Source organism: Eurytemora carolleeae, unplaced genomic scaffold (assembly GCF_000591075.1).
Source record: "Eurytemora carolleeae unplaced genomic scaffold, Eaff_2.0 scaffold310, whole genome shotgun sequence".
Classification (NCBI taxonomy): domain Eukaryota; kingdom Metazoa; phylum Arthropoda; class Copepoda; order Calanoida; family Temoridae; genus Eurytemora; species Eurytemora carolleeae.
The window spans coordinates 44,850-69,435 of NW_019396216.1; the positions used below are offsets into that span (position 1 = coordinate 44,850).

The following is a 24,586-nucleotide window of genomic DNA, read 5'->3' on the forward strand; positions in this document are numbered from 1 at the left end:
GCTAGGGGCTAGGGGTTCTAGTGTAGGATATATGGTTAGGCTAGGGGCTAGGGGTTCTAGTGTAGGATATATGGTTAGGCTAGGGGCTAGGAGTACTAGTGTAGGATATATGGTTAGGCTAGGGGTTAGAAGTGCTAGTGTAGGATATATGGTTAGGCTAGGGGTGCTATATGGTTGGGCTAGGCTAGGGGCTAGGGGTTCTAGTGTAGGATAAATGGTTAGGCTAGGGGTGCCATACGGTTGGGCTATGCTAGGGGCTAGGGGTTCTAGTGTAGGATATATGGTTAGGCTAGGGGCTAGGGGTGCTAGAGTAGAATATATGGTTGGGCTATGCTAGGGGCTAAGGGTGCTATTGTAGGATATATGGTTGGGGTATGCTAGGGGCTAGGGTTGCTAGTGTAGGATATATAGCTAGTTGGGCTAGGATGGGGCTAGAGAAGCTAATTAATAATAAGGAATATTTTGTAAAGAATTAAATAAAAGGATTAAGAAACACCCCCGGTCCCCATAATTTCATTCCGTTCTCCCCTTTTCTATTTCCTCCTCTCCTTTCCCCTTCCCTCTTTCTCAATTACTTTCCTCACCCCCCCCCCCCCCCCCCCCCCCCCCATCCTGACGCGCACAAACATCTTACTTTCCCTCTCTGATTCAGTTTCTGTCCTGCGCACACATATGAGGAAGCGCCCCCCCCCCTCCCCTTCGACCTTCTCTTGGCAGATTTTACCGTTAGGAAAACCAAGGTTACACAGCTGTTCGTGCGCGCGCAAACACAAATAGTTTGACAGACACACACACACGCACAAACTAAATATGCGCGTATACATATAAACAACACTCATGGCGTGCAGTGCCAGAGGAAAATTTTGTAGAAAATTTAGGAAAAATAAATAATTTTCCGAGCCTAAAATTAAACAATTTATGGCTAAAATCTACCAACCATATTATTGACAGAGATTGCTAGAAAATGTTATAAAAGTAGATGGTACAAGTATTTAAAAACCATAAGCAGACAAGTTACAACCCTTCAAGTTATTTAGAAAACATGTTAAATATATTTAGTCAATTTTAAATCTTTTGTCTGATTTTTTTCTAAAAAAAAGTTAAAATCAGGATTAAGTTGGCTTTTCCTGGTCTTTAACATATGTGGGAAGGGGGAGGGGGTGCCGGGTGCCCCCCCTTCTCTGTACATGATGAAAAAAAGGATATGAGCTTATGATAATTTTTTCTGTAGAATAATAAATAACTGAGTTCTCGGCATTGTAACTGTAAATTTCTATCTCAGGCTTTGTTTCTCGACTTAACCTTGACTAGGGTACCGTTGAACCCTGGAGAAAGAGACTTTAATATTTAAAACTTTAAGTATATGAGGGTCCAACTTTATTAAGTTTTTTTCAATATACATTACTCATCTGGAAAAGATAAATAATTTTCGTACAGTCGTTACTGAAGTCTCATCCAGTTGGGGTAACCCTGTTTATTTAAATGTTTGAAGTTGAGAAGCTAAAGTTGATCTGTATAAATGAAAAGAATACTTTTGTCTAAAAAACACTAATTATTAATATGCACAATCATTGAAAGATTATTTTAAAAATAGTAAACTAAATAAATACAAAAATAAGGAAAAAATTAGTATGTGTAATGTAAATATTGATGTCCATAATTTTGAAATAAAAATATAACCAAAGGAAAAGATACATGATTAAGAATTTAAACACATAATTTTGAGATGGATAAATGTCTAACAAAATAGACTTTAGAACAAGATAAATGATTGAAAGAAAGCTTAAAAAGGTCTTTAAATTATAAAATAAAAACACAGTAGGAATAAGCACTCTTTGTATTATGTTTGTTTTTATCATTGCCACTTCAAAAATTAAAGATTTGTTTTTTGTTTAGTGTCCAGAGAATTGAAGATGCCCGACCCTGTTAGGGTCCCTGACCCCCATCCTAAAAGAAAACCCAGTGCATCAACTGCCCCCTACAAGGTACCCTGTGAACAGTACATGTTTGATTACAACCGATCCAATGGAATCCCCATCTCTCCGGCATACCTGGATCATCTTAAGGATTGGAAAATCCGCGAACCTTCGATGAGAAATTCTCCCAGCCATAGCTCCGGCTTCTCAGATGGAAGTTGTGGCAGTTCACCCTCTCGTAGTCCTAATCTCGGCTTTAAGCATCCAGTTGACGACGGTAGTGATAAACCGTTAAGTCTAGTGATCAGAAAAAATTTAACAAATTTTGAAGATATCAACGCCAATGTTCCTGAGTACACTGTACACAGAACTAATGACTATAGATATCCATTTGCTCCTTCTGGGCCACATGAAGATAAAAAGGTGCTCATACCCCATGATCATGATGAAGCTGAAAATGATAGCGGAAATGAGGACATAGACCGTCCACTAGTTATCTCAGAAGAGGATCCTGAACCTGCCTGTGCCGAGGACCAAGACATACCAGAGGACTTCAGCCTTAAGCTAAGACATGACGATGAGATTGGAAAGGCTACTGCTGGACTAAAAATTAAAGATTTTGCAAAGTTCTCATCACAAGATTCCCCTGCAACAATTCGAACAAAATCATCTGATGAACCTCTGCCACGCCTGGAAACAGAGGATGATGTGTCCTCTGACTGCCTCAGTCTGTCCTCCGGGGACACATGGAGCACCTCTATGGTGGAGGGTAGACCCTACTCTGGTAGCGGGGTTGTGGTTCGTCGTATATCAAGATCCTCTACCGGGGAGACAGTTTATCAATGTGACTTTTGTGAGAAAGTTTTCTCCAACAAGTCTCACTTCCAATCCCATCTGGTAACCCATACTGGAGAGCGTGCTTTCACCTGCAAGACCTGTGAGAAGACCTTTGGCAGGAAGTCTACTCTTCGGGCACATATGACAACCCATACCAAGGTGTCAAACTTTATGTGTACCATGTGTGAGAAAGCTTGCAATGACAACAACTCTTTGGAGGAGCATATGCGAATGCATACAGGTAAAAAACCTTAACAACTTCTTTATCTAAATACATATGATGTTTTATATTATATAATAGTTTGTTTTTAAATGATAGCAATCACTTTTTAATTATATATTTTTATAAAGGCGAGAAACCGTTTGTCTGTTCGATATGTCAGAAAGCTTATGCACGCAAATCCCATTTGAATGTGCACTACAGAGTGCACACAGGAGAACGACCATTTGTCTGTCAGCATTGTGATAAAGATTTTACCGAGAAGAGGTTCCTAAACGATCATCTCCAAACTGCACACAATGGGGCTGATGGTCCACTCAAGTGTCCAAACTGTTCTCGGGAGTTTGCATACAAGACCAGCCTTAAGCAACACTTGAAGAAGCAGATGTGCGAGAGAAATATTAACCGTGGTGGGGGAACCTCAGTTGCTGGGAATGTTGCTAAACAGTTTCAGTGCCCTTTTTGTGAGAAATCCTACAGCTGGAAACAAACTTTAAAGCAGGTAAATTATTTAGTTGAACAAATAAAACACCTAATTTTTCAATAAATTCTTTTGTTTTGATTATTCAATTATTTTATTCAAATTGTTTTTTTTAGCATGTTTCCATGTATCACAGAAACAAAGTCCACACTGATGAATTCTGGAGATACGAATTAACAAAAAACCGGCGAACCATCTTAGATGATAAGGTGAATGAAGACTTGTGGAAGCAGCAACTAGGAAAGCATGCTGAGGAGGCAGCAAAGATAAAGCTAGAAAACAACAATGCCATGGCTCAAGATGATCAGGTCCAATGGTTAGAACAGGTCAACCGGCCAAGCTCTGACATGACCCCTGAAATGAAGCTCATTGCTCTCCAGTCTCTTCAGAAAAGTCTGCAATACATGTCTGTGGCTGGCAACAAGATTTCTGCAGAAAACAGGTTATCAGCAGAACAGCCAGCACCAGAAAACATTCAATTACTTCAAAATTGCGATGCTATTTCTCAAAATGGTGGACCTTTTCCCCAACCAATAAAGCAGGAAGTTGATGTTGGACAAGAAAGCTATCTATCCTTACTGGCAAGAATTTCCCGACGGGAATCTAGTGAACCAAACAACAACACTGATCAAGATAAACCCCCTGTATTGCCAACCAATGAAGAATCTGCTGCTAACCGAACCCAGCTCTGGCTCCAGCAGGTTACCAAGTATCGGAGCAAGGTGTGTAAGGAGGAGCAGGAGTTGAACCATGATCAGCTCTGGGAACAACAAATTGCAAGGATAAAAACTAATCCTGTCAAGTCTCCCCTCGAAACAGAAGAAATTACCTTGGATGACGAACATGACATACAGAACAGTTCTCAAGTCATCTTGCAAGTTCCTAAACAGATAGGAATCATTGGTCAGGCTTGCAATATACTTAACAACAACAACAATGAAACCCTTACAGTGTACAGGGCGCAGTACATACCAGAGCATATACAGCAACCGTCTGATGTACATGTACAACAGCAAACCAATGTACATATCCAGAAACATTCTGTACACCAGGATTCAAATCCGGATAAAGTATTTGAGCAGCCTGCTCCTATATCCTTAGTAACCAGAGAGCAAAGGTTGAGCCAGCCTAAACCTAAACCTGAATCTCCTATATATGAAGATCAATCCATGCTCAAGTCCCTGCTTCTTGACAGATTCAAAAGAAAACGAAGTTCTTCCATTGACATTGAGGAACCTGGAAAGAAGGCTCCAACACCACCATCCCACCTGTTGGTACCCTCCCAACCTGCTTCACCCACCAATCCCGCTTCCCCCTATCATTCGTCCCCGCCCTCCCATCCAGCTCCACCCATAAACCCTGAACTCCAAGGACCTAAGGAGATCCTAAGAAAACGTCTTCTTGGCTGGGTGGATCCGCCCCAATCTCCTTCTTCCATTAGATCTCGTGATTCCTCCGCCTCGCTCAGCGGATCTTCCGCCCCAACAGCACAGGGTGAATCTGACCCATCTGCTGGTGTCCAGGGGCCTTCCGCCACAATACAAAGCTCTTTCACCTCTAGACCAAATGAAAGCCTTTCTCCGTCAGTCGATCTCAATACCTCCACAATTGCAGTGGAGGGCGGACACAGCCAGGTTTCTTACACCCATACGTCCGTTCTTAAGCATTTACTTCACAGATATACGGCGGATTCTAAATAATTGTAAATATTAATCATAATCTTATAGACAAATTTTACAATATACATATATATATATATATATTCAAATTCAATGTTAAAAATTACAAATTTGAAAAAAATTACACATATTTATAAAAGAATTTTACAAATTTATAAAACAGATTCTGTACTATATTAAAAATTTAGACAAAATTTTACAGCCTAAACAATTATTGAAATGTACCTTGGTCCTCATATGTTATTTAGTTATATAGTATGATTTATATGTTATTGCTTTTGTTATTGAAATTGTAGATTTTTATTAACTTCAATAGATATTGAATTATGTAAATGTTATTTTCAAACTGTTTGTAACAATGAAAAGATTGCAGAAAAATTGAAAATATGTAAGTATTGACAATACAATGTTTAAGAAATTCAAAGAGATTAAGGAAACCGTGGTTGTAACTCTAGGCGACTCTTCGTTTGACGTGGTCCATACCTGATTCACTACCGTGACTTTCATTGATCCTTTTTGAGATTAATAATGTAAGAGATATCTTCGTTTTTTTTTAGCTCGAGAGAAAGTTAAAAAATTACTCATTCAATCTTGTACAGACAAAGCGTTTAAGGTTAAGAATCAGTGTTCCGAAGGTTGCCAGCTGTCTTGGAAAAATTGATGACAAGTTTGCCAATTTCTTTTTATCTATGAAAATCAAAAATTAAGTGAATGTAAATGGTACCTGTCTAGGGCTACAAAAAAAGTGGATTTGAGTTTGTGAGATAAAATCATAGGTTAGGGCGTTTTACGACGCTCTATATCCAACCCAGTCTTGAAAATTGATGCATCTTTTCATACAATGGTATGCGATAATAGTAATGTAATGAAGACGACATTTGTATTTAAGATTTTATTGTTCACCAGCTTTTTTAGAATTACAAGTTTACACTAAACTCAAGAAAAGCTTTTTAAATTGAATATTCTCTTTGTTTCCATGGTTTTTGTTTATTCATGCTGTTTAAAAGCTTGATATAAATCAAAATTAGAGTCGAAAGTCGTCTTCATTGTATTGATATAATCGCCTACCACCGTAGCAGCTTGGATCTATGTTGGGTAAGGAATTTGGAAATGCCGTTCTGTAAGTGGGACTGTAGGGTCACTTTATAGCCCAAACTAGGTAAATGGAATGAGTTCAAATTTATGCAGAAATACTGATACGACTTTGCACCCTCTTCGCTTCATGTAAAAAGTGAATCTTATTCTCACGCTTCACGATAAACTTTAGTTTTATACACTGAGACCCATGGAACTGTGAATAGGAAGACGACATTATTGTTTTTAAAATTTTTAGGCTTTTCACTGGCACCACAAAAATTAATTATTATTATTATTATTTATCTATAAAGCACTTCGCTCATATCTTATAGTTGGCTACAAGAATGTAATGCAAGGAAAGTTAATTGCAGTTGCGTATACTCTGCGTACATATTGAAAACAGTTCTCTCTGAGCGGAATTTGTAAACAAGAATAGATGCATCAGTGTTCGTTTAGTATCCGAGGAGGTAAAAAGCATTGAATGTTGATAACTCACATTATAGTTTCCTATGACCAGAATATTTCATTGATTATTTATGTGAAAGATGGATCCCATGTCAGGCTTCGACATCGGTCTTGTGTTTACATTACCGCCCAGTGACAGTACACTGCAGTACAAAAGATGCGTACACCTCTGAAATAACTTTCCTTGCATTAAATTCTTGTCCATGGGTAACCTGGGCCCGGGGCCCGCGGGGTGACATAAGATGTTAGAGTTTTTTTCTTCAAAATCAATAAAAATCCTAGGCCTGTTATTACCTAAAAGTGGACAGTTTCTCATCAGTATGTAATATGGATGAGAGTGTAATGACGACCTGCTAACTCTTATGCCTAGGCCTGTTATGACAATCTCAAAGTTGAATTTTACGGTTAATTTAACAATTTAGTGAAGAAATAAACTAGTTCACAGTTGCATGGGATCATAAATAAAAGAAAAGAGTCTGCATAAATTTCGTACAGTCGTCTCTGGAGTCTCATCATGTGCGAGTAAGCCTGTAAATTTGTGAGATGGCCCAGCCTTCGTTTTAATAATATTTTAATAAACAACAGAAATGTTATTCAAGTTATTAAAGTCTTCCACGATGTTGAACATTTTCGATTAAAATCTAAAATTTAAGTGATCCTCCATATAGAGAGGGACATGCCGACGCACAACAGTACCCTTGGAACTTTAATATAGTCAATAATGGGAGAAATAATGTTATTTCTCTGACTTTAAAAAGTGTATAATTCTTCTAACTTCTCCTTTATTTAAAAAAATGCGAATTTCAGATTTTTGTTTAAAATTTTATCTATTTAATTACTAGCTTGGGAACCCAGCGCTGCCAAGGTTACTAAAAATTACTCCCGCCGTTTACCCGCACTTATAAGATTTTACTGGGAAACTAAATTTTCGTTATTAAAGTAATACTGACGTATAAATAATATTATTAATTAAATCTATTAAAAATAGAAATAACAAATATAAAATTAGAATTGAAGTAAACCTAAGTTACAATTAGCTTTGTCTGGGATATCATCGTTTTCAGATTGGTTGCATATTTGCTGAATTTGATCTATTTAAACCCACTACTTTTATACAAAGTTGTATATATATTAATTTTCGTATTAATTTGACAACGTTGTATACCAATTTCTCGAGATAGGAACATCAGATATAACTTTCATGGGTTGTTTTCGAGTGATTAGCTTTCAGCCTATACCCCCTTTCATTTTTCCTTTATAGTCCCTTTAAAGTCGACCAACTCAACTTAAAATCTCAAAACTAAGCTAAGATTCTTTCCGTTGGTCTCACAAGTTACCCAATCAAAAGTAGAGGCAAATCGGTCCAGGGATTCTAAAGTTATGATCGGACAAACAAACATACAGACAGGCAAACAGAGAGAACAACTTTATATATATAATAGTATGTATCTACATATAGAGTTAGTTCTGTGTTTCCACCAAAGTAGACAAGATCTCTTAAAAAACGCAGTAGCCCAATTTAAATAATATTTGTTCACTGAACACGTTTTTTGTTGCGTCTTAGAATCTTTAAATGTTTTAACCAAACAATCATTCCAAATTCTAGAACTGCACAATAGTCTTTCTTCTTGTAAATAAAATGTAAAAAAGTTCTACAATAAACTACAGACGTCATGTATAGGAACATGATGAGAAAATAAAAATCAATCTTGTTCAATCATTAGTTTCTATTATCTCATTATTCTGGTTTCTCATTATTCACAAAGATTTTCGCCGATTTTCTAGAATTATTATTGAAAAGACGACATTTGAAGAATTTAAACAAATATGCAAATAAATTCAAAGAAAATAAGAAATTCAATATAATCTAAATAGATTACTGTATAATTTTTACTTTATTTTTCGTTGTCGTTATTTGATAATTAAAAGAAAAGTAGAAGTTTTGAACGTCAAATTTACAGATCTTTAAAAAGGTAAATCTATCTCAAATGAATCCGAAAGAAGTTTTCCAAAACACTACATACTCAGTTCAACTACCTTACATAGCCGGTAACTCCCTTTAAAGACTCCCGATTCACTCCGGTACCCTTTAATCCTTTGGACTGATCAGGGATTACAGAATTTCCTTATTTATATCATGAATTAAACGCTTGTAATTGAACATTTTGTTTGTAAGAGCTTTGTTATTTAAGGAATATTAATATTCACTTTCTAGAAGTCACAGAATAGGAATATTAATATTCACTTTCTAGAAGTCACAGAATAGAAATATTAATATTCACTTTCTAGAAGTCACAGAATAGAAATATTAATATTCACTTTCTAGAAGTCACAGAATAGAAATATTAATATTCACTTTCTAGAAGTCACAGAATAGAAATATTAATATTCACTTTCTAGAAGTCACAGAATAGAAATATTAATATTCACTTTCTAGAAGTCACAGAATAGAAATATTAATATTCACTTTCTAGAAGTCACAGAATAGAAATATTAATATTCACTTTCTAGAAGTCACAGAATAGAAATATNAAGAAATGTTTATTTTTTAAATGATACACTTAGGATTAGGATATTTATAAGATTTGAAAAAATATATTTTTGTATATCTTAGATATATTGATATAATTTAAAGTATTTTTAATGAATTTATGTAGGAATAGCATGCTTTAACGTTTACAGAAAGAATCTTGATAAATGTTTAATAAATTTTCTAAAAATAAAGCTCGTTTACGTAGGATAAAATAGTATCAATATGATATCTTTACGGTACTTAACAATTTAACTGACTATATAACTTGAACAGTGAACAAAAGTGCCGTACATTAAAATAATCGTGCACTTTTTTTGACTCAAGAACAGTGAACAAGTTTCAAGTGTGAAGTTTTTACAAATGAAAAAAATTTACATTTCGTTTAATAACAAAAAATAATTTTTATACAAAGGATGCAACATCAGAGATGACATTTTTCAATATCTCAATAAATAATGGTGTTAGCCGGTTCTACTTTTGCATGTATACTAATCTGATGCTCTAGGAATAGTATATGACGTCAAATCTTCAATGTCTCCGTGCGGAGATACAGGATAAGGTACCTCCGTCGGCTCCGATTTTTTTTCTCCGGCCCCTATGAACTTACAGAGCCCACTTACACCTAAGGACCTATATAATTTAATAAAAGAATCAATTTTTTTTTCGATTCTATCATGCGATGACTGGGGGTAAAAAACTGCATTTTTTCATTTTTTTTTTTGGGGGGGGGGGACGCCTGATAAAAATAACTGAAGAAAATGGGTACAAGGGCAGAATATACAATATTTATATTTTGTAAAATCATTAGATCCTAAGGTGTTAGTGTTTTGAATTTGGGACCGGAGTTGAAAAATCAGAGCTATCGGAGTTTCATTTTCTCCGAACGGAGATTTGACCTTTTATCTTATTCCTAGAAGAGTAAACATGCAAAAATGAAACCGGCTAGCACCATTATGATAGTAAAAAAAAATGAATGGAAAATATTTTTTGACACCCTGTAGGGGGTGATGTGCACTTTTTTTGAAACCACCTTTTCTAAAAAAGTTTCATAATAGTTTAGAAAACATTTCCAGTACCCTTTTCTTTCGTTATTTTTGATCAGAAGTCCCCCCCCCAAAAAAAATATTTTTAAAAAAATGATAAAATGCAGTTTTTTAACACATAATGAATTCGAAAATTTTTAAACATTTTTTTCTTAAATTATATAGGTCCTAAGGTGTAAGTATTTTGAATTTGGGCTCTGTAAGTTCTAAGGGGCCGGAGATTAAAAAAATCGAAGCCGACGGAGGTATCTTATCCCATATCTCCGGTCCCCGAACGGAGAAATTAGAGTTTGGAAGTCATATCCTTTACTAGAGCAACAGATGAGTATACATGCAAAAGTAGAACCAGCTAACACCATTATTTATTAAAATTTTTTTTAATTATCTTCTTCCAAATCTTGTTAATCCCTTCATCATACTCTTTACTTTGGCCATCATGGGCGGGGCCTTCGGTTTCCTGGGGAAAGATAAAAATAAGATAATATTATTGATTTTTAGTTTAGAATTCAAAATTTCTCGCACTCTTAATAATTATTTTTTCTTCATTACCATTATTCCATGTTTAAGTAATTAATTCTTTTCATTAATTTTAATTATTTTTGGAGCTGAGTCAATGAATCAGGAAAATTATTGAAATATTTAAAGGAAAACTACGATAAAAAAAGGTTTGGAAATAATATCCAAACCCCTTGGAAAAGTTGTCCCGGAGTTATGTTATGTTGAGACTAAAAATCGTCTTTTAAACTAAAATCCGGGAACTAAAAATAAAAAATAAAAAATAAATAAAAATAAAATCGTAAAAAATTTAAAATTGGAAATTAAAAGGCAACTTTTTTCTATTATTTTTTGATACTTTTTACCCAAAAATTCATTAATTTTTCCCTAGATTTTTTCATTTTCAATTCAGTGAATAAATCCATCAAAAATTCATATTTATATTTAACTTTTGGGAGAAGACAAAGAAGCATTGTTTATATTATTTGTACCTGGCAGTAGGTATGCCAGGTCTACTAGACCCAGCTGTAGGATCAGATATTCTAGGTCGAGGGGCGCCAACCTTGGAGACATGACCTACAGGTAACCCAGTCCCATTCCTCTCCTAATCAATCAATCAATATATCAATAAATCAATCAATCAATCAATCAATCAATCAATCAATCAATCAATCATACGATCAAGTAATCAAAAATACACTCAATCAAACATACGATCAAGTAATAAAAAAAAACACTCAATCAAACAATCCGTAGATTAATCAATCAATCAATAAATCAAACATGAAATAATAAATCGTTTAACCAAACAAACAAAACAAACACCCAATCAATCAATCTATCAATTAAACAAACAATCACGAAATCAATCAAATCTATCAAACAACAAATCAATCAGTCAATATATCAGTCATTAAAAAGAGAAAACTAGTAATGAAAGTTAAAAACAGTACTTAGGATCCGGATCAAATGGCAAAATATCAAACAACTGCTAAACAAATCTTATGCTCTCATAACTCAAATATTGAAAAAAGAGAGATTATCAAAAGTTTCCTTGTCTCTGAATGGTTCATTCAAGCTGTTGCATAAAAAGAAGTAAAAAAAGTAAGAAAAAAATTTCTAGGATTCCTTTTCTGTTTAAAAAATCAGTAAATCTTAAATAAATGATCGTGATTTGGAATCCGATTAAATGAATTAAAAAATCAATCTATTGTACTAAACAATTCCTTGTCTAATTAAAATAGCGACATCTAGTGGCTATATCTAAGGGGTTTAATTAGTCTAGTTCATCCTGCCTTAGTATAGTACGCCTCTTCAGTACAGTGTACAAACTAACCTTGAGTTCGTATAGTTTATCCTGCCTCTGTTGAGTACATCTCTACAGTACAATGTGCACACTAACCTTGAGTTAACCTAGTTTATCCTGCCTCTGTATAGTACGCCTTTACAGTACAGTGTACACACTGACCTTCAGTTAGTCTAGTTTATCCTGCCTTTGTATAAAACGCCTCTACAGTACAGTGTACACACTAACCGTGAGTTAGTCTAGTTTATCCTGCCTCTGTATAGTACGCCTCTACAGTACAGTGTACACACTGACCTTCAGTTAGTCTAGTTTATCCTGCCTTTGTATAAAACGCCTCTACAGTACAATGTACACACTAACCTTGAGTTAGTGTAGTTTATCCTGCCTCTGTATAGTACGCCTCTACAGTACAGTGTACACACTGACCTTGAGTTTGTCTAGCTTATCCTGCCTCTGTTGAGTACACCTCTCGTACATCTCTCTCCAGCTCTCCATCTCTTCTCTCTCCTTGGACCGGAAGTCCCTCATACAGTGCTTCTCCCATAACTAAATATCACCGTGGTCAGCATATATATCAATACAAAATCGTTTACTGAAATGGTGATAAAAAACATACTACATTCAGTATCCAGTACTGAAATAGATAATAAGATTGGTCAGTGTAAATACCAGTAAATTATCAGGTACTGTAATTTCAGTTACCGACAGTCGACTGTAAGGAGTATGAAAAAGAAGGGAGATATAACTGACGCAGCCCGCCCTACCAAATGATTTTACATGCTTTGAAGGCGGTACTCCATTTGAATAAGAAATATTTGTCTGATGTAAAATTCCCGCGTATAAAATAACCTATTCTGAATATTTCTTATACAAATGGAGTACCTGTCTGAAAAGCATGTATATTCATATGATAGGGCGGGCCGCGTCATTTATATCTCAATTCTGTTTCATACTCCTTGCAGTTCTTGCAGTAGACACTATTAATGTACAGGTTGTCCATCGAATCATGACAGTAGCAAGACGAATTGAAAGTCGTCTTTGAACTTTGAATTTATTTGTGACATTTAATAGTAAACCTACTTTCACATGTATGATTCTTGAAACAACAGGTACAAAATTTTCTTTGTCATGGCATTTCCTAAATGTCGTCTGCGTTTTTTGTGGTGTAAATATTACCGGAGATATAAAGAATTAGCGCAGAATTTCTTCTGGAAAGTATATCCAGAAGGAATTTTAAGCTAATTCCTTCCATCTTATCGCTACTAATACAAATTAATGCTTGCTTCTGAGATTAGCAATACAATAATTCTAACCGCCACGCAGGTCATCAAAATCGTTTTACTACCTTTGACGTGTTAGTTGGTCCTGTCATGAGATGCGTGTTCAAATCCTCGATATGCATCAAGGTTTTAGGACTAGCCCGCTCTAGAACAGTTTCAAGCACATCGTAGTTCAGGTTTCCAACCTCATCAATATCATCAACATGATCCTGTAGAACCATGATACACTGCTCAAACAGCGAGGGAACCTCCTGGAAAAATCTAGTGCGCTTCTTGCCGCTAAAATAAGAAATTATTTTTGAAAAAAATATACTTTAATTTATAATTAACAACCCAAAACTCTTTTTGCGTTTTTTTTCGTGCTTGTATATTTTTCATAACCCCCCCAGACCCACCCGGAAAAAATGATTTTTAATGATTTTGGGAAAAAATAAAAATTGAAAATGAAAAAAATGTTTTTTTTCCCCCACGCTTTAAATACCTTTTAACAAAAATTCATTTATTTTCCCTAAAAAATCTATGGTTTCCCCAATTCAGTTAATAAACCCTTAAAAATGTACACCCCGGGATTTTATTTTTAATGAAATAAATATAAATCATTCTAAACCTGTAAACTGCAGAGCGTGTTTTCTTCTGTCCCATGAGTACTCCGAGTCTTTCATCCTCTGAGGCTGCATGCCTGAAATCAAGTTTTAAACCTCTTCTTGAAATTTGAACTAATTTGAAATGAAATCTGAAAAAGAGGTCCCGTTATGAACCCCCCAGATCGCCGGCAGGCACAGGAAGCACCGTCCCATCCCTGCTCTAGGTAGACTTTATACCCTCAACAATTATTCCATTGTCATAAGATATTGAAATATTTTGTTAATATGGAAAAATTAATTAAAATTTATTGGCTGCCAAAATACAAAAATATCTTTAATTCTATTTTATGGACTCTATTGGAGGTCTTGGCAGTGGTTTATAAACTGGAGATATCTCTTGTACACTAATGGAGGAGGTATATACCTGGACTCTATTGGAGGTCACTACACTAATGGAGGGGGTATATACCTGGACTCTATTGGAGGTCTTGGCAGTGGTTTATAAACTGGAGATATCTCTGGTACACTAATGGAAGAGGTATATACCTGGACTCTATTGAAGGTCTTGGCAGTGGTTTATAAACTGGAGATATCTCTGGTACACTAATGGAAGAGGTATATACCTGGACTCTATTGGAGGTCTTGGCAGTGGTTTATAAACTGGAGATATCTCCGGTAAACTAATGGATGGTGTCAGCATTGATGGAATATTCCTGGCTACAGATGGTGGAGGAGGTGGAGGAATGGAAAACCTCTCAGGGCTATCATCAGATCTAAATAAAAAGAATAATAAAACGATTCCAATTTTTGTATGGTAAATTGAATTTCATTACATAAGTAAGCAAATTATGAATTTGATTTTAATTTTCTTCAAAACATTTGTATATCTGTGAGATAAGAATTCAGGATCCGGTTTCGGATCCAGATTTTATTTAGGAAGGATCCAGGATCGGGATCCGCATAAAAATATAATGGATTTTACGCACTGACTGCGATAATAAACATTTCACCTGTATCCATTCCTCTCCTCTATTTCTATGAGATCTCGAGATCGCTTCTCTTTTGGTCTTCCATCCTGCGGGCTTCCATCCCGGGCACGCTTTCTGTTCTTTTCCTTTAGTAAAATAAATAGTTTCTTTCCTGTTTTATTTGTTTATGGTATTTCAGCGCCAATGTACATTTAGTATTTATCCCGTTTTTTCATGTGTTTATTCAGTGCTTAGGATCCGGATCCGTAAAAATATGCGGATCCAAGGGCTAAAATATCAACCAAAAACTGCAAACAAAATTTCCTCCAAAAACCAAAATCTGAACTTTTGAAAAAAAGAGAAATTATAAAAATTTCCGCATTTCTGAATTGATCATCAAGTTTTAGGATAAAAATAAGCGAAAAAAATAAAACAAAAAATTTTGAAAATTATTTTTTTAGAGGGGAAATTTTGAATAATAACCTTCCAATTTTAAAAATGACAATGAATGCTGTTTGATCTTAAAGCCACCCCAGTTTAGGAGACCAATATGACGGGATTAAACACACCGTAGGTGTAAACATGTCAATTTTCTAATTGCTAACAGCTTAGAGTGTCCCGTCTTCAATATTTCGAGTGCCCTTGCATTTACAGGGTTGCATTTACAACAGTATTACAAAGCTTTGTAGGATCAATTATAGGTTCTTTGCTACAGACACATATTTGGCAGATATTAGGCATATTTGCGCAGAGCGCGCGTCGCACGTTTTAAATATAACATGGATGAAACATACATATCATCCTCTGCTTGTAAACTGTGCTCCGCCTTTAATATAACATGGATGAAACATACATATCATCCTCTGTTTGTAAACTTTGCTCCGCCTTTAATATAACATGGATGAAACATACATATCATCCTCTGCTTGTAAACTGTGCTCCACCTTTAATATAACATGTATGAAACATACATATCATCCTCTGCTTGTAAACTGCGCTCCGCCTTTAATATAACATGGATGAAACATACATATCATTCTCTGCTTGTAAATAACTGCTCCGCCTTTAATATAACATGGATGAAACATACATATCATCCTCTGCTTGTAAACAACTGCTCCGCCTTTTTTTAACATTTGAAAAAATTTTATGGGACTTCNCATATCATTCTCTGCTTGTAAAAAACTGCTCCGCCTTTAATATAACATGGATGAAACATACATATCATCCTCTGCTTGTTAACAACTGCTCCGCCCTTAATATAGCATGGATGAAACATACATATCATCCTCTGATAGTAAACAACTGCTCCGCCTTTTTTTAACATTTGAAAAAAAAAATTTCAACATTTATTAAAATAAGGTAGTGCATTATATGGGACTGCTGTATTTTCTTTTTTAGCTGATTATACATCCATATTTTGCTCCTCTCTCGTAGATCATAGATACGCATTCTAATCTCTTGTAGACACATATTTCTGCTTTTTTCTCCCTAATATTACGCAAATTGACCCAGAGTTGCAGCATAAGGTCTTAAATTTCGTCTTCTGCTTTCATAATTTCATCATAGTGCTTAGGATCCATTACATTTTTAAGCGTATCAAGATCCGGATCCTGGATCCGCACTAGAAAAAAATAGATCCGGGTCCAAGTCATTTATTTTAGATTTACTGAATTTAAAAAAGCAGAATTTTCACATTTTGTCTTTTTTTCGGTAGTTCAGATTTGAATTAAGGAGTAAATTTTTTTCTTCAGTTTTTGCTCGACATTTTGCCCCTTGGATCCGGATCGTAAGCAATGGTTTCATGTGTCCTTATCTAGATTCATTGATTAATTGAAAGATATTTACCATTTTTCGCTTTTGCCTCTCTGCTTCTCTTTGTCTTTCTCTATCAATTAGTTTCTCCTTATCACTCGATCGTTTTTTATCACAGCTTTTTTCTTTATCACGTTTGTGTTCTTTGTCACTGCCTTTATCACTTCTATGCGACTGTTTGTCACTTTTATTGGATTCCTTGTCTCTTCGTTCTCCGTTTTCTAGTTTTACTAAAACTTTCTCCTCCTGAAACATAAAAAATATTTCATATTTTCATATTTAGATAAATTTTTCGAAGTTAACGTATCAATTTTCAAAAAAAAAGAAAACATTGTTCATATAATAAAAAGTGCTCCATCATATACCATCAAATACCATCAAATACCATCAAATACCATCAAATACAATCAAATACCATCAAATACCATCAAATACCATCAAATCAAATCAAAGAAAGTTGTAGCAAAGGACGAAGGGGTAATTTTGAACAAATAACAAGACAGTTGTTCGGTATAATGAGAAGGGGGTAGCTAACCTTAAGAGACCCGGACGGTTTTAGAAATCCACTCAGATCATTTTCATCAAGTGTTTCAGTTTTTATTCTGACAATCCCAGTTTCTTTGGTTTCATGTCTTTCTTTATCACAGTTCTTCTTTCTCTCTCTTTCTTTATCACTTCGTTCTTTGTCCTTTTCTCTTTCTTTATCTCGGTGTGATGATTTGGAAGGTTTATGCTCCTTTCTGTGTTCTGTTTTAACCAGCTCCTTCTCTTTTCTTTCTGGATCTTTTTCTTTTTTATCTTTATGCTTTTTCGCCATTTTTTCTCTATTTTTCACTTTTTCCTCCTCTTCTCTGTTTCTTATTTTGCTTTCACTTCTTCTTTCATCAGATTTTTCGTCTCGGTGGCTTTTCTTATGTTTGTGTGGTTTGGGGGTTTCTTCCTTAATCGTTAATTCCTTCTTGATTGCAGGTTCTTCTTTAAACATCTTTCCTAAACCTCCATTCATCACTTTCTCTTCTGCTGGATTGTACGAGTCCGGTAGTTCCCGCTTTATTTCAAGATTGTCTGAAAATAATAGAAAAATTAGTGTTACATTTAACAACAGAGATGTAAATTTTCTTCCAAGAAAATATTGAAAATAATTTGTTGCGTGATAAGTAAGGAGTTTTTTAGTATTGGGAAAATAAACGATGTTAAGTNCCCCAAATCTTCAAAATTATCCATCCTCTCCCCTCCCGAAACTGAATTACCAATTGGTGTTGGAATGTACAGGGGAATTAGCGGAGTGGGAATATAAGTTGGAATCCTCTCGTCTTCTCTCTCCTCCTCCTCTTCCGCCTCCTCCTCCTCTTCATCCTCATCCTCCTCCGGGGCAACCTCCCTTTCAGCCTCCTCACTCCGGACAACCTCCTTCCATTTCATGACGAGATCACGAGCCCTAATAAAATATTAGTGAATATGAGCTTTGTCAAGATAAAATATTATGAAACATCTATGATTTGCGAAGACTTGAGAGAAAAATAAAAAATTGAACATCCAACGGGAAGGTTACCCCACATTTTTAAACTATAAATTCAAAATTGTTTATCACTTTCCCTAGAATTCATTTATTTTAATAAATTAAGATTAAACTCCAGTAAAACCGTAACAAGTTTACTAGAAAAAGACAAGGGGCTGAGTGCTGCGGCTTTCATGCAAGAATGACAATTTTTTTTTTTTAAATTTCATTAAAAAATACAATGTCAGAAAAAAATGTATGTATGTAGGAAAATATACAGATAACTATAGGATACTTACTTCACACCAATTTCTGAATCCCCATATTGTTTCTTGAGAACACCGATAGTTCTTCCAACACCCGTTTCCTGCAAACAATATCATATTTTCAGTATCTCGGGATTTTTTGCTTTGTTACACGAGGGGAGGAAGGCCCGCCACATCAATTTCTCGTCCGAGCCACATTCTCCTCATTTTCTCGTCCCAGTCACCTTGAAATCCTCGTCCTTCGATTATTATGTTTTAAAAAGTTTCCAATTCTCTAAGATAGAACTATTTTTTTTAAATCAGGCCATGTTAGGGCTTAAAATATGGATAGACTGAAGTATGCAATGATTGCATCATGTTGGAATCTTCAAACCCATGAGAATGATGTCAAACTTTATTCCTTCCCTCGTTACACAGCAAGGAGAAATTAAATGCATGCATATGACTCTTTCACCAAAATTTAACATTCTTTAGGATCAACCCTCTCATTAAATAACTGCAAATTCAAGACGGTTAAATCGTCATTAATTGAGAGTTTAGGAGAATGCTCTAAACATTCTTGATAATTCCGTTTTTTTTTGTATCAAACCTGTAACAAGGAAATATTGACTTTCACCATATTCAGCTTTTCCAGACACCTTAGTAGGGTGGCTACATCATCCTACAGACACAGCAATACAATAATGAAAAGGGTGGAGGGGGNATTGAATGGTGTGGTGACCTCGAAACTAGTATCCCTCCCCCCCAACCTTAAAAAATGTTCAGCAGGGGTCCACAAACAGACTAAAAGCTATGATTGTTTGAGCTTGTTCCTTGTATTTTAGAATTTTCTTATTATAATGATTTAAAACTTCCAACTCGTTCCCTCCCATTCTTGCGTCACCCAAATCTGAAAAAGACTCAGTAAATTTAAGATTTCTGTGTCAAGATTAATTACAAACAAGATTATAAGATATATATATTCTTCTTGAAAGTTATAATAGATTTTATAAAAGTTTCCACATGAGCTGCGAGCATAAAAGGAGAACCGGTTTCAGGTTAGAGGAAGAAATCAGCTGATTCGACCCTCGGTCTGTTCAGGGGTCAATCTTAAATATTTAAAAACTAAAAACAAATTTTTCTAATCACGAAACAAACATTTTTACATATTTTTATAAAAAAAATAAGAGATGAAGGTCTTGTCCCTGTCCTTTAAAAAAGTATTTGTAGATTTTATAACGAAGACGACAATTTGGAACACTCTGAAGTCTGAATTATGAAAAAATGTAGTATGGTGTCGTATGAGTCGTACTCGTATCGTTTGCACTAATGATTGATCGGACTAACGTACATTCGCACTATAACGTTCATTCGGACTAAGGTTTAGTGCGAATGAACAACTAATTGTTCAATCAAACTATAAAATACCACGTTGAAGGTTTTTTGAGCACGTGAAGAACTATTTTTTTAAATTATAGCGGAATTCGGTTCATTTAATAGTTCCATTGAACAAAAAAAGCTAAAAGTTCTGATAAAATCGATGAATTAGCACTAATGAACATATTTAGTGCAAATGAACAAAAAAATGAATTCGAATCGACTATAAAATCTAAAATTTTACCATTTTGACCATAAAATATTATTAGAACAAATAAACATATTATAGTGCAAATGAACAAAAAATGTTAAATCGAACTAATTAATCTAAAATTTTACCATTTGCCCATAAAATATTAATAGTTATACAAATATAGTGCAAATGAACAAAAATATCAATTCTATTGAAAATATTATAATATTTGAAAATTCTAGCCGTCCAAGGCCAAAAAGTGGCGTTTATTTTAATTTCAGGTATAGAAACATCTAGCGGCGAAAATTGGATTAATTTATTTTTCATTAATTCTCATAAATCAGAATTTAAGAATCAGAAAGAAATTGTCCGCAATAAACCAACGCCGCGCCCGTTGAAATAGATCAGCTGAAGTGATTTCTCCAAACCAAACTTAATCTAAACAGCAACTCCGGAGAAATACAAGAAGAAATGATTGAGACAGAGAGTTTCTGTTGAACGACAATGACATGACTCATCCCCTAGAGAATAACGATAAATCCTGTCATGTTGAATAAATGCACGTGTTATTTTTACAACTAAATATTAGCTAAAAATAAAAAAATGTGGATAACATATAAAATTCGTGGTATGTTTGGTTTTATTAAATTTAACATCTTGGAATCTGTAATATCAAATTATATGCTTGAAGCTACATTGCATGATTTGAATTTGAAAGGTATGAAAATTATAGTTTAACAAAATGCACCTAAAATATTTTTCAGAAATTTACTTGTAAAAATGTCGAGTAATGAGAGCGCCCTGTCTGCAGTTCTGTCGAAGGTAACGTTTAATGTTTAGAGATGTAGGTAATTTCTTAGTATACAAAAATCGTTTTCTATGAATGCTTCTTCCAGGCGCGCAACTAGACATTTTGTTATGGAGGGGCAAGATGTAAATATTTTGCACGACGCGTGAAATTTGTTTTTGCCCCTCCCTTTACATTTTTAGGGGGTGGGGGGGGGCAAGAAAAATGTGTATTACACTCAAACAATGAAAAAAACTAACCTTACTAACCGGATATTTTATGACCCCAATTGATATGAAAGAAAAAAAGAAATTTATCAAACAATTTTTTTTTGTTACAGGAAAATGTCTGAAAAAGAATGGGGGGGAGGGTGTATTCTATGCCGCAATGCCCGGGTCTTTTGGTATGATCCAGCCGTAGCGCTCGGTCCAGTAATTATCTGATCTTAACCTAACCCTGAAATAATACATTCAAATTATTCATGTCGAAACAGAGTTAAATTGCGTGTATGAATACAATAGTAAGGAGAAGGGGGGGGGGGGATAAATCCTATAATAGGACTGACCCCTTTCTCTCTCTTTCCCTTAGTTTTCTAAGGAGTGAGTTGTATTAAATGGATGAAAATGAATTTTTTTACTACTAAAATCCGAAATTTTGTAGATTGTAAAACTAGGGACTATATTTATTTAATTTCAAGAAGTAAGCCCAAATTGAACCACTTCTCTTAGTTTACGCAGTTTAACCACTTCTTGCTATTCATAAAATCTGGTCCCAGATAGCCAAAATTAAATCATGTGTTTTTGAAATCTTATAAACCATGAATCACAAATTTGACTTTTTTTCTAATGTCGTCAGTGTGTACTTAAGGCTCAATACGATCCTTAAAAATACCAGTTTATTGCACAAAAATTTCACAAAATGCTTTGAAATTCTGTAAAAGTTATTAACCTCTCCTAGACCCTTATTATGTAATTATTGTTGTAGGTAAAATACCGCCACGCCGACCTGACCAGAAGGGACTGCATGAATGTGATGCATCATTACAGAGGACTAATCCCCAAACAAGTAGAATTTAAATGTTTACTCTTTAAAAAATGTTTTTTTTAATCGAAAATTGACCTTTATTGAAGTGAAAGCGAAAAAGGCTTGCTAAAATACACATTTCTTTGAACCACTTCTCTTAAACTTAAGCCGGATTTACAGGAGAATTGATTGAACAAGGTCTATGTAGTTGAACTATATCTCGTTAGTCATTAAATCCTTTCTCTGATCTTTCACTGGTGACTCAAATTAGAAGATAAATTTGAGTAACTGCATTCATTACATTGCAGGGGGTTATAATTTGATTGATTTGATTTAATGATTTTTGAGAGGGGGGGGGGGTTTAAAAATCGGCCAATATTTTCAAATTTGTACTCAAAAATTAAGCTGGTGTCCTAAATTATTTTCTTTTAAATTCTTTTAAATACGTTGTTTTTATTTCAGGACAAGTTCACATTTAACGACGGGTTGCAGAGAGATCTAATCACACTCTCAGGGACTATACCAGTACCATACAAGGTAAATTAATCACTCATATTGATTGATTGATTGATTGAATGATATCAAGATTCATCGATCATTTGTTTTTCATGGGTTGAATTTTGTTTTCTGGTTAAAAGTAACACTGAACTTGAATAGGGGCTGCAAGTCCTTTTTAAAGCGGTATCTTCTAATGGAGATATTCTAGTTTTACTATCTAAAACTTTATCACTTCCAATGGTGGTTTCTCTATAAAAATAACTTACTAATGGATGCATCAGAGATGAATGAAAAATCTTTCCAATTTTTGCTTAGATAGGGTTAGCAATGTAAATCTAGCAAACATCTTATTGAAAGCTGGGTCACTAAAAATCACTCAGCAGTTCTTTAAAAAAAGTGACCGACTAATCCATCTCTCTAACTACACACATCTTCTAGATCTAGCGATATATAATTATATCTATCAATCTCTTATCGATCTAGGGGTTGACCTACAATATACCTGTCTCTGTATGGCTTCTGGACACCCATCCATACAACGCTCCTTTGTGCTATGTTAAACCAACTCAGGTAACAATACTGTATCTACAGAATTATCGTAATGTAACAAATGCCGTACTCCAATAGTTCTTTTAAGTCTATATCAATCCAGATACAACCCGCTCTCGAACTCAATGTTCTCTAATAATACTTCAGTCTGTATCAATCCAGATACAACTCGCTCTCGAACTCAATGTTCTCTAATAATACGTAAGTCTGTATCAATCCAGATACAACACCCTCTGTATTCTTTAGTATGTATCGTTCAGATACAATTCTCGCTCTGGAACTCAATGTTCTCTAATAAAACTTTAGTCTGTATGAATCTAGATACAACACCCTCTGTATTCTTAAGTATGTATCGTTCAGATACAACTAATTGTACAATGTACATTGTACATACAAGTAACTATGTAACGTTGATTCAAGATATTGTTGATACTTTAAGTTTATTGTGATTGTAATTGAAAACATTTGTCATATTTTTGAAAATCATCCCGGCCCCCCAGAATTTTGGTACGTTTTTAGGGTTTTATTCGCTGAATGGGGGAAAATAAATGATAAGTTACAGTATGAAAATGAAAAAAACTTTCGAGGTCAAATTTTTCATTTTTTCCTCCAGATCTTCTAAAACCAAGAGGGGGGGGGGATAATACTTGAAAAAAAACACCCTGGTCAACTCTTTTTATTGTAGGATATGCAGATAAAAGTATCTAAACATGTAGACACCAGTGGAAAGATCTATCTCCCCTATTTGCACGAATGGGCATACCCTAATTCCGACCTCATTGGTCTTATACAGGTTACATTTTATAGAGTTTGAAATTTATGAATAAATTTATTAAAAACCACAAATCAGATTAACGACGTATTAGTAAATTGGATTGCTTAGCTTTCTTGCAGAGAAGGAAATAGTCCAGTTGTGTGTCTCTCACATCTATAAAATTCAAACTTTAAGATCTTTTTATTTCCGCTTTTGCCAGAACTGCCTTCTCCATATTGTGGCGTGGACTATGGATTAAATAAAGATGCTTGAAGAATATTCAGAATTATTTTTGGTTTTTTTTTTTATCATCAGTTATTAGTTAAAATTTTGGAATTAGTGCTTAGGATCCATTTAATTTTGATCCAGATCAAAAAAATGGATCCGGATCAAGATTTTCTGATTTTTTTTTACTAAAAATAATGTTCAAATTTTTGTTTTATTTTTATTCTAAAACTTGATGAACCATTCAGAAATGAGGAACTTTTTATAATCTCTCTTTTTTCAAAAGTTCAGATTTGGGTTTTTGGAGTAAAAAAGTTTTTTTTGCAGTTTTTGGTTGATATTTTACCCCTTGGATCCGGACCCGTGAATCCGCATATTTTTGCGGATCCGGATCCAGGAAGCCAAAATCTTACGGATTTAACGGATCAGGATCCTAAGCACTGCTAGTTACCAGTTTGATAATTAAGTTAAAATGAGTTGTTTGAATGTAAAGCAACTGTTTTATTATTCACATAAACTGGTTTCTGAGCCCTTCAACCAACATATAGGAAGGAGTAAAGTCCGTTCAGAAATATTAGTATTTAATCTAGTATTTTGATATGTTTAGATTTGTATTATGATATGTTTAGATTTGTATTTTGATATGTTTAGATTTGTATTTTGATATGTTTAAATTTGTATTATGATATGTTTAGATTTGTATTTTGATATGTTTAGATTTGTATTTTGATATGTTTA

At 34.5% G+C, this 24,586-nt stretch overlaps 4 protein-coding genes and 1 long non-coding RNA gene across 8 annotated transcripts in view; 2 read left to right on the forward strand and 3 right to left on the reverse strand.

The window, feature by feature from the left end:
- Nucleotides 1-5,218, forward strand: part of LOC111698388 (RE1-silencing transcription factor) — a 7,088-nt gene extending 1,870 nt beyond the window's left edge. The window contains exons 2-4 of one of the 2 annotated variants that reach the window (XM_023468711.1): nt 1,897-2,994; nt 3,105-3,475; nt 3,571-5,217. In XM_023468711.1, coding sequence (XP_023324479.1) covers nt 1,914-2,994; nt 3,105-3,475; nt 3,571-5,154 — 3,036 coding nt within the window. In that variant the 5' untranslated portion in view covers nt 1,897-1,913 and the 3' untranslated portion in view covers nt 5,155-5,217. Of the gene's footprint in view, nt 1-1,896; nt 2,995-3,104; nt 3,476-3,570 lie in introns of both variants that reach the window. The other variant, XM_023468710.1, reaches the window with a different exon arrangement.
- Nucleotides 5,219-9,279: 4,061 nt separating this feature from the next.
- Nucleotides 9,280-11,368, reverse strand: LOC111698389 (uncharacterized). 3 transcript variants are annotated; one of them, XR_002764529.1, is made up of 3 exons: nt 11,238-11,368; nt 10,562-10,708; nt 9,280-9,652 (listed from the first exon to the last, which is right to left on the reverse strand). It is a non-coding gene; the product is annotated as an uncharacterized LOC111698389 (long non-coding RNA). The 3 variants fall into 3 exon arrangements; XR_002764530.1 differs by having other exon boundaries at nt 9,281-9,652; nt 10,598-10,708; XR_002764528.1 differs by having other exon boundaries at nt 9,282-9,652; nt 10,608-10,708; nt 11,238-11,367.
- Nucleotides 11,369-12,439: 1,071 nt separating this feature from the next.
- Nucleotides 12,440-15,546, reverse strand: LOC111698367 (elongin-A). The gene is made up of 6 exons (XM_023468683.1): nt 15,525-15,546; nt 14,927-15,056; nt 14,540-14,689; nt 13,940-14,011; nt 13,398-13,611; nt 12,440-12,598 (listed from the first exon to the last, which is right to left on the reverse strand). Exons 1-6 carry the CDS (start codon nt 15,544-15,546, stop codon nt 12,455-12,457), a joined length of 732 nt encoding a protein of 243 aa, XP_023324451.1. The 3' UTR covers nt 12,440-12,454.
- A 150-nt stretch (nt 15,547-15,696) lies between these two features.
- LOC111698392 (DEAD-box ATP-dependent RNA helicase 42) lies at nt 15,697-19,376 on the reverse strand. The gene is made up of 7 exons (XM_023468715.1): nt 19,276-19,376; nt 19,053-19,124; nt 18,497-18,564; nt 17,950-18,137; nt 17,235-17,764; nt 16,733-16,945; nt 15,697-15,887 (listed from the first exon to the last, which is right to left on the reverse strand). Exons 1-7 carry the CDS (start codon nt 19,333-19,335, stop codon nt 15,831-15,833), a joined length of 1,188 nt encoding a protein of 395 aa, XP_023324483.1. The 5' UTR covers nt 19,336-19,376; the 3' UTR covers nt 15,697-15,830.
- A 1,404-nt stretch (nt 19,377-20,780) lies between these two features.
- LOC111698369 (tumor susceptibility gene 101 protein) overlaps nt 20,781-24,586 on the forward strand; it is a 10,966-nt gene continuing 7,160 nt past the window's right edge. Inside the window, exons 1-5 of the mRNA XM_023468684.1 lie at nt 20,781-20,834; nt 21,784-21,864; nt 22,285-22,359; nt 22,804-22,890; nt 23,555-23,677. Of these exons, the coding sequence (XP_023324452.1) occupies nt 20,793-20,834; nt 21,784-21,864; nt 22,285-22,359; nt 22,804-22,890; nt 23,555-23,677 (408 nt within the window). The 5' untranslated portion in view covers nt 20,781-20,792. The remainder of the gene's footprint in view (nt 20,835-21,783; nt 21,865-22,284; nt 22,360-22,803; nt 22,891-23,554; nt 23,678-24,586) is intronic.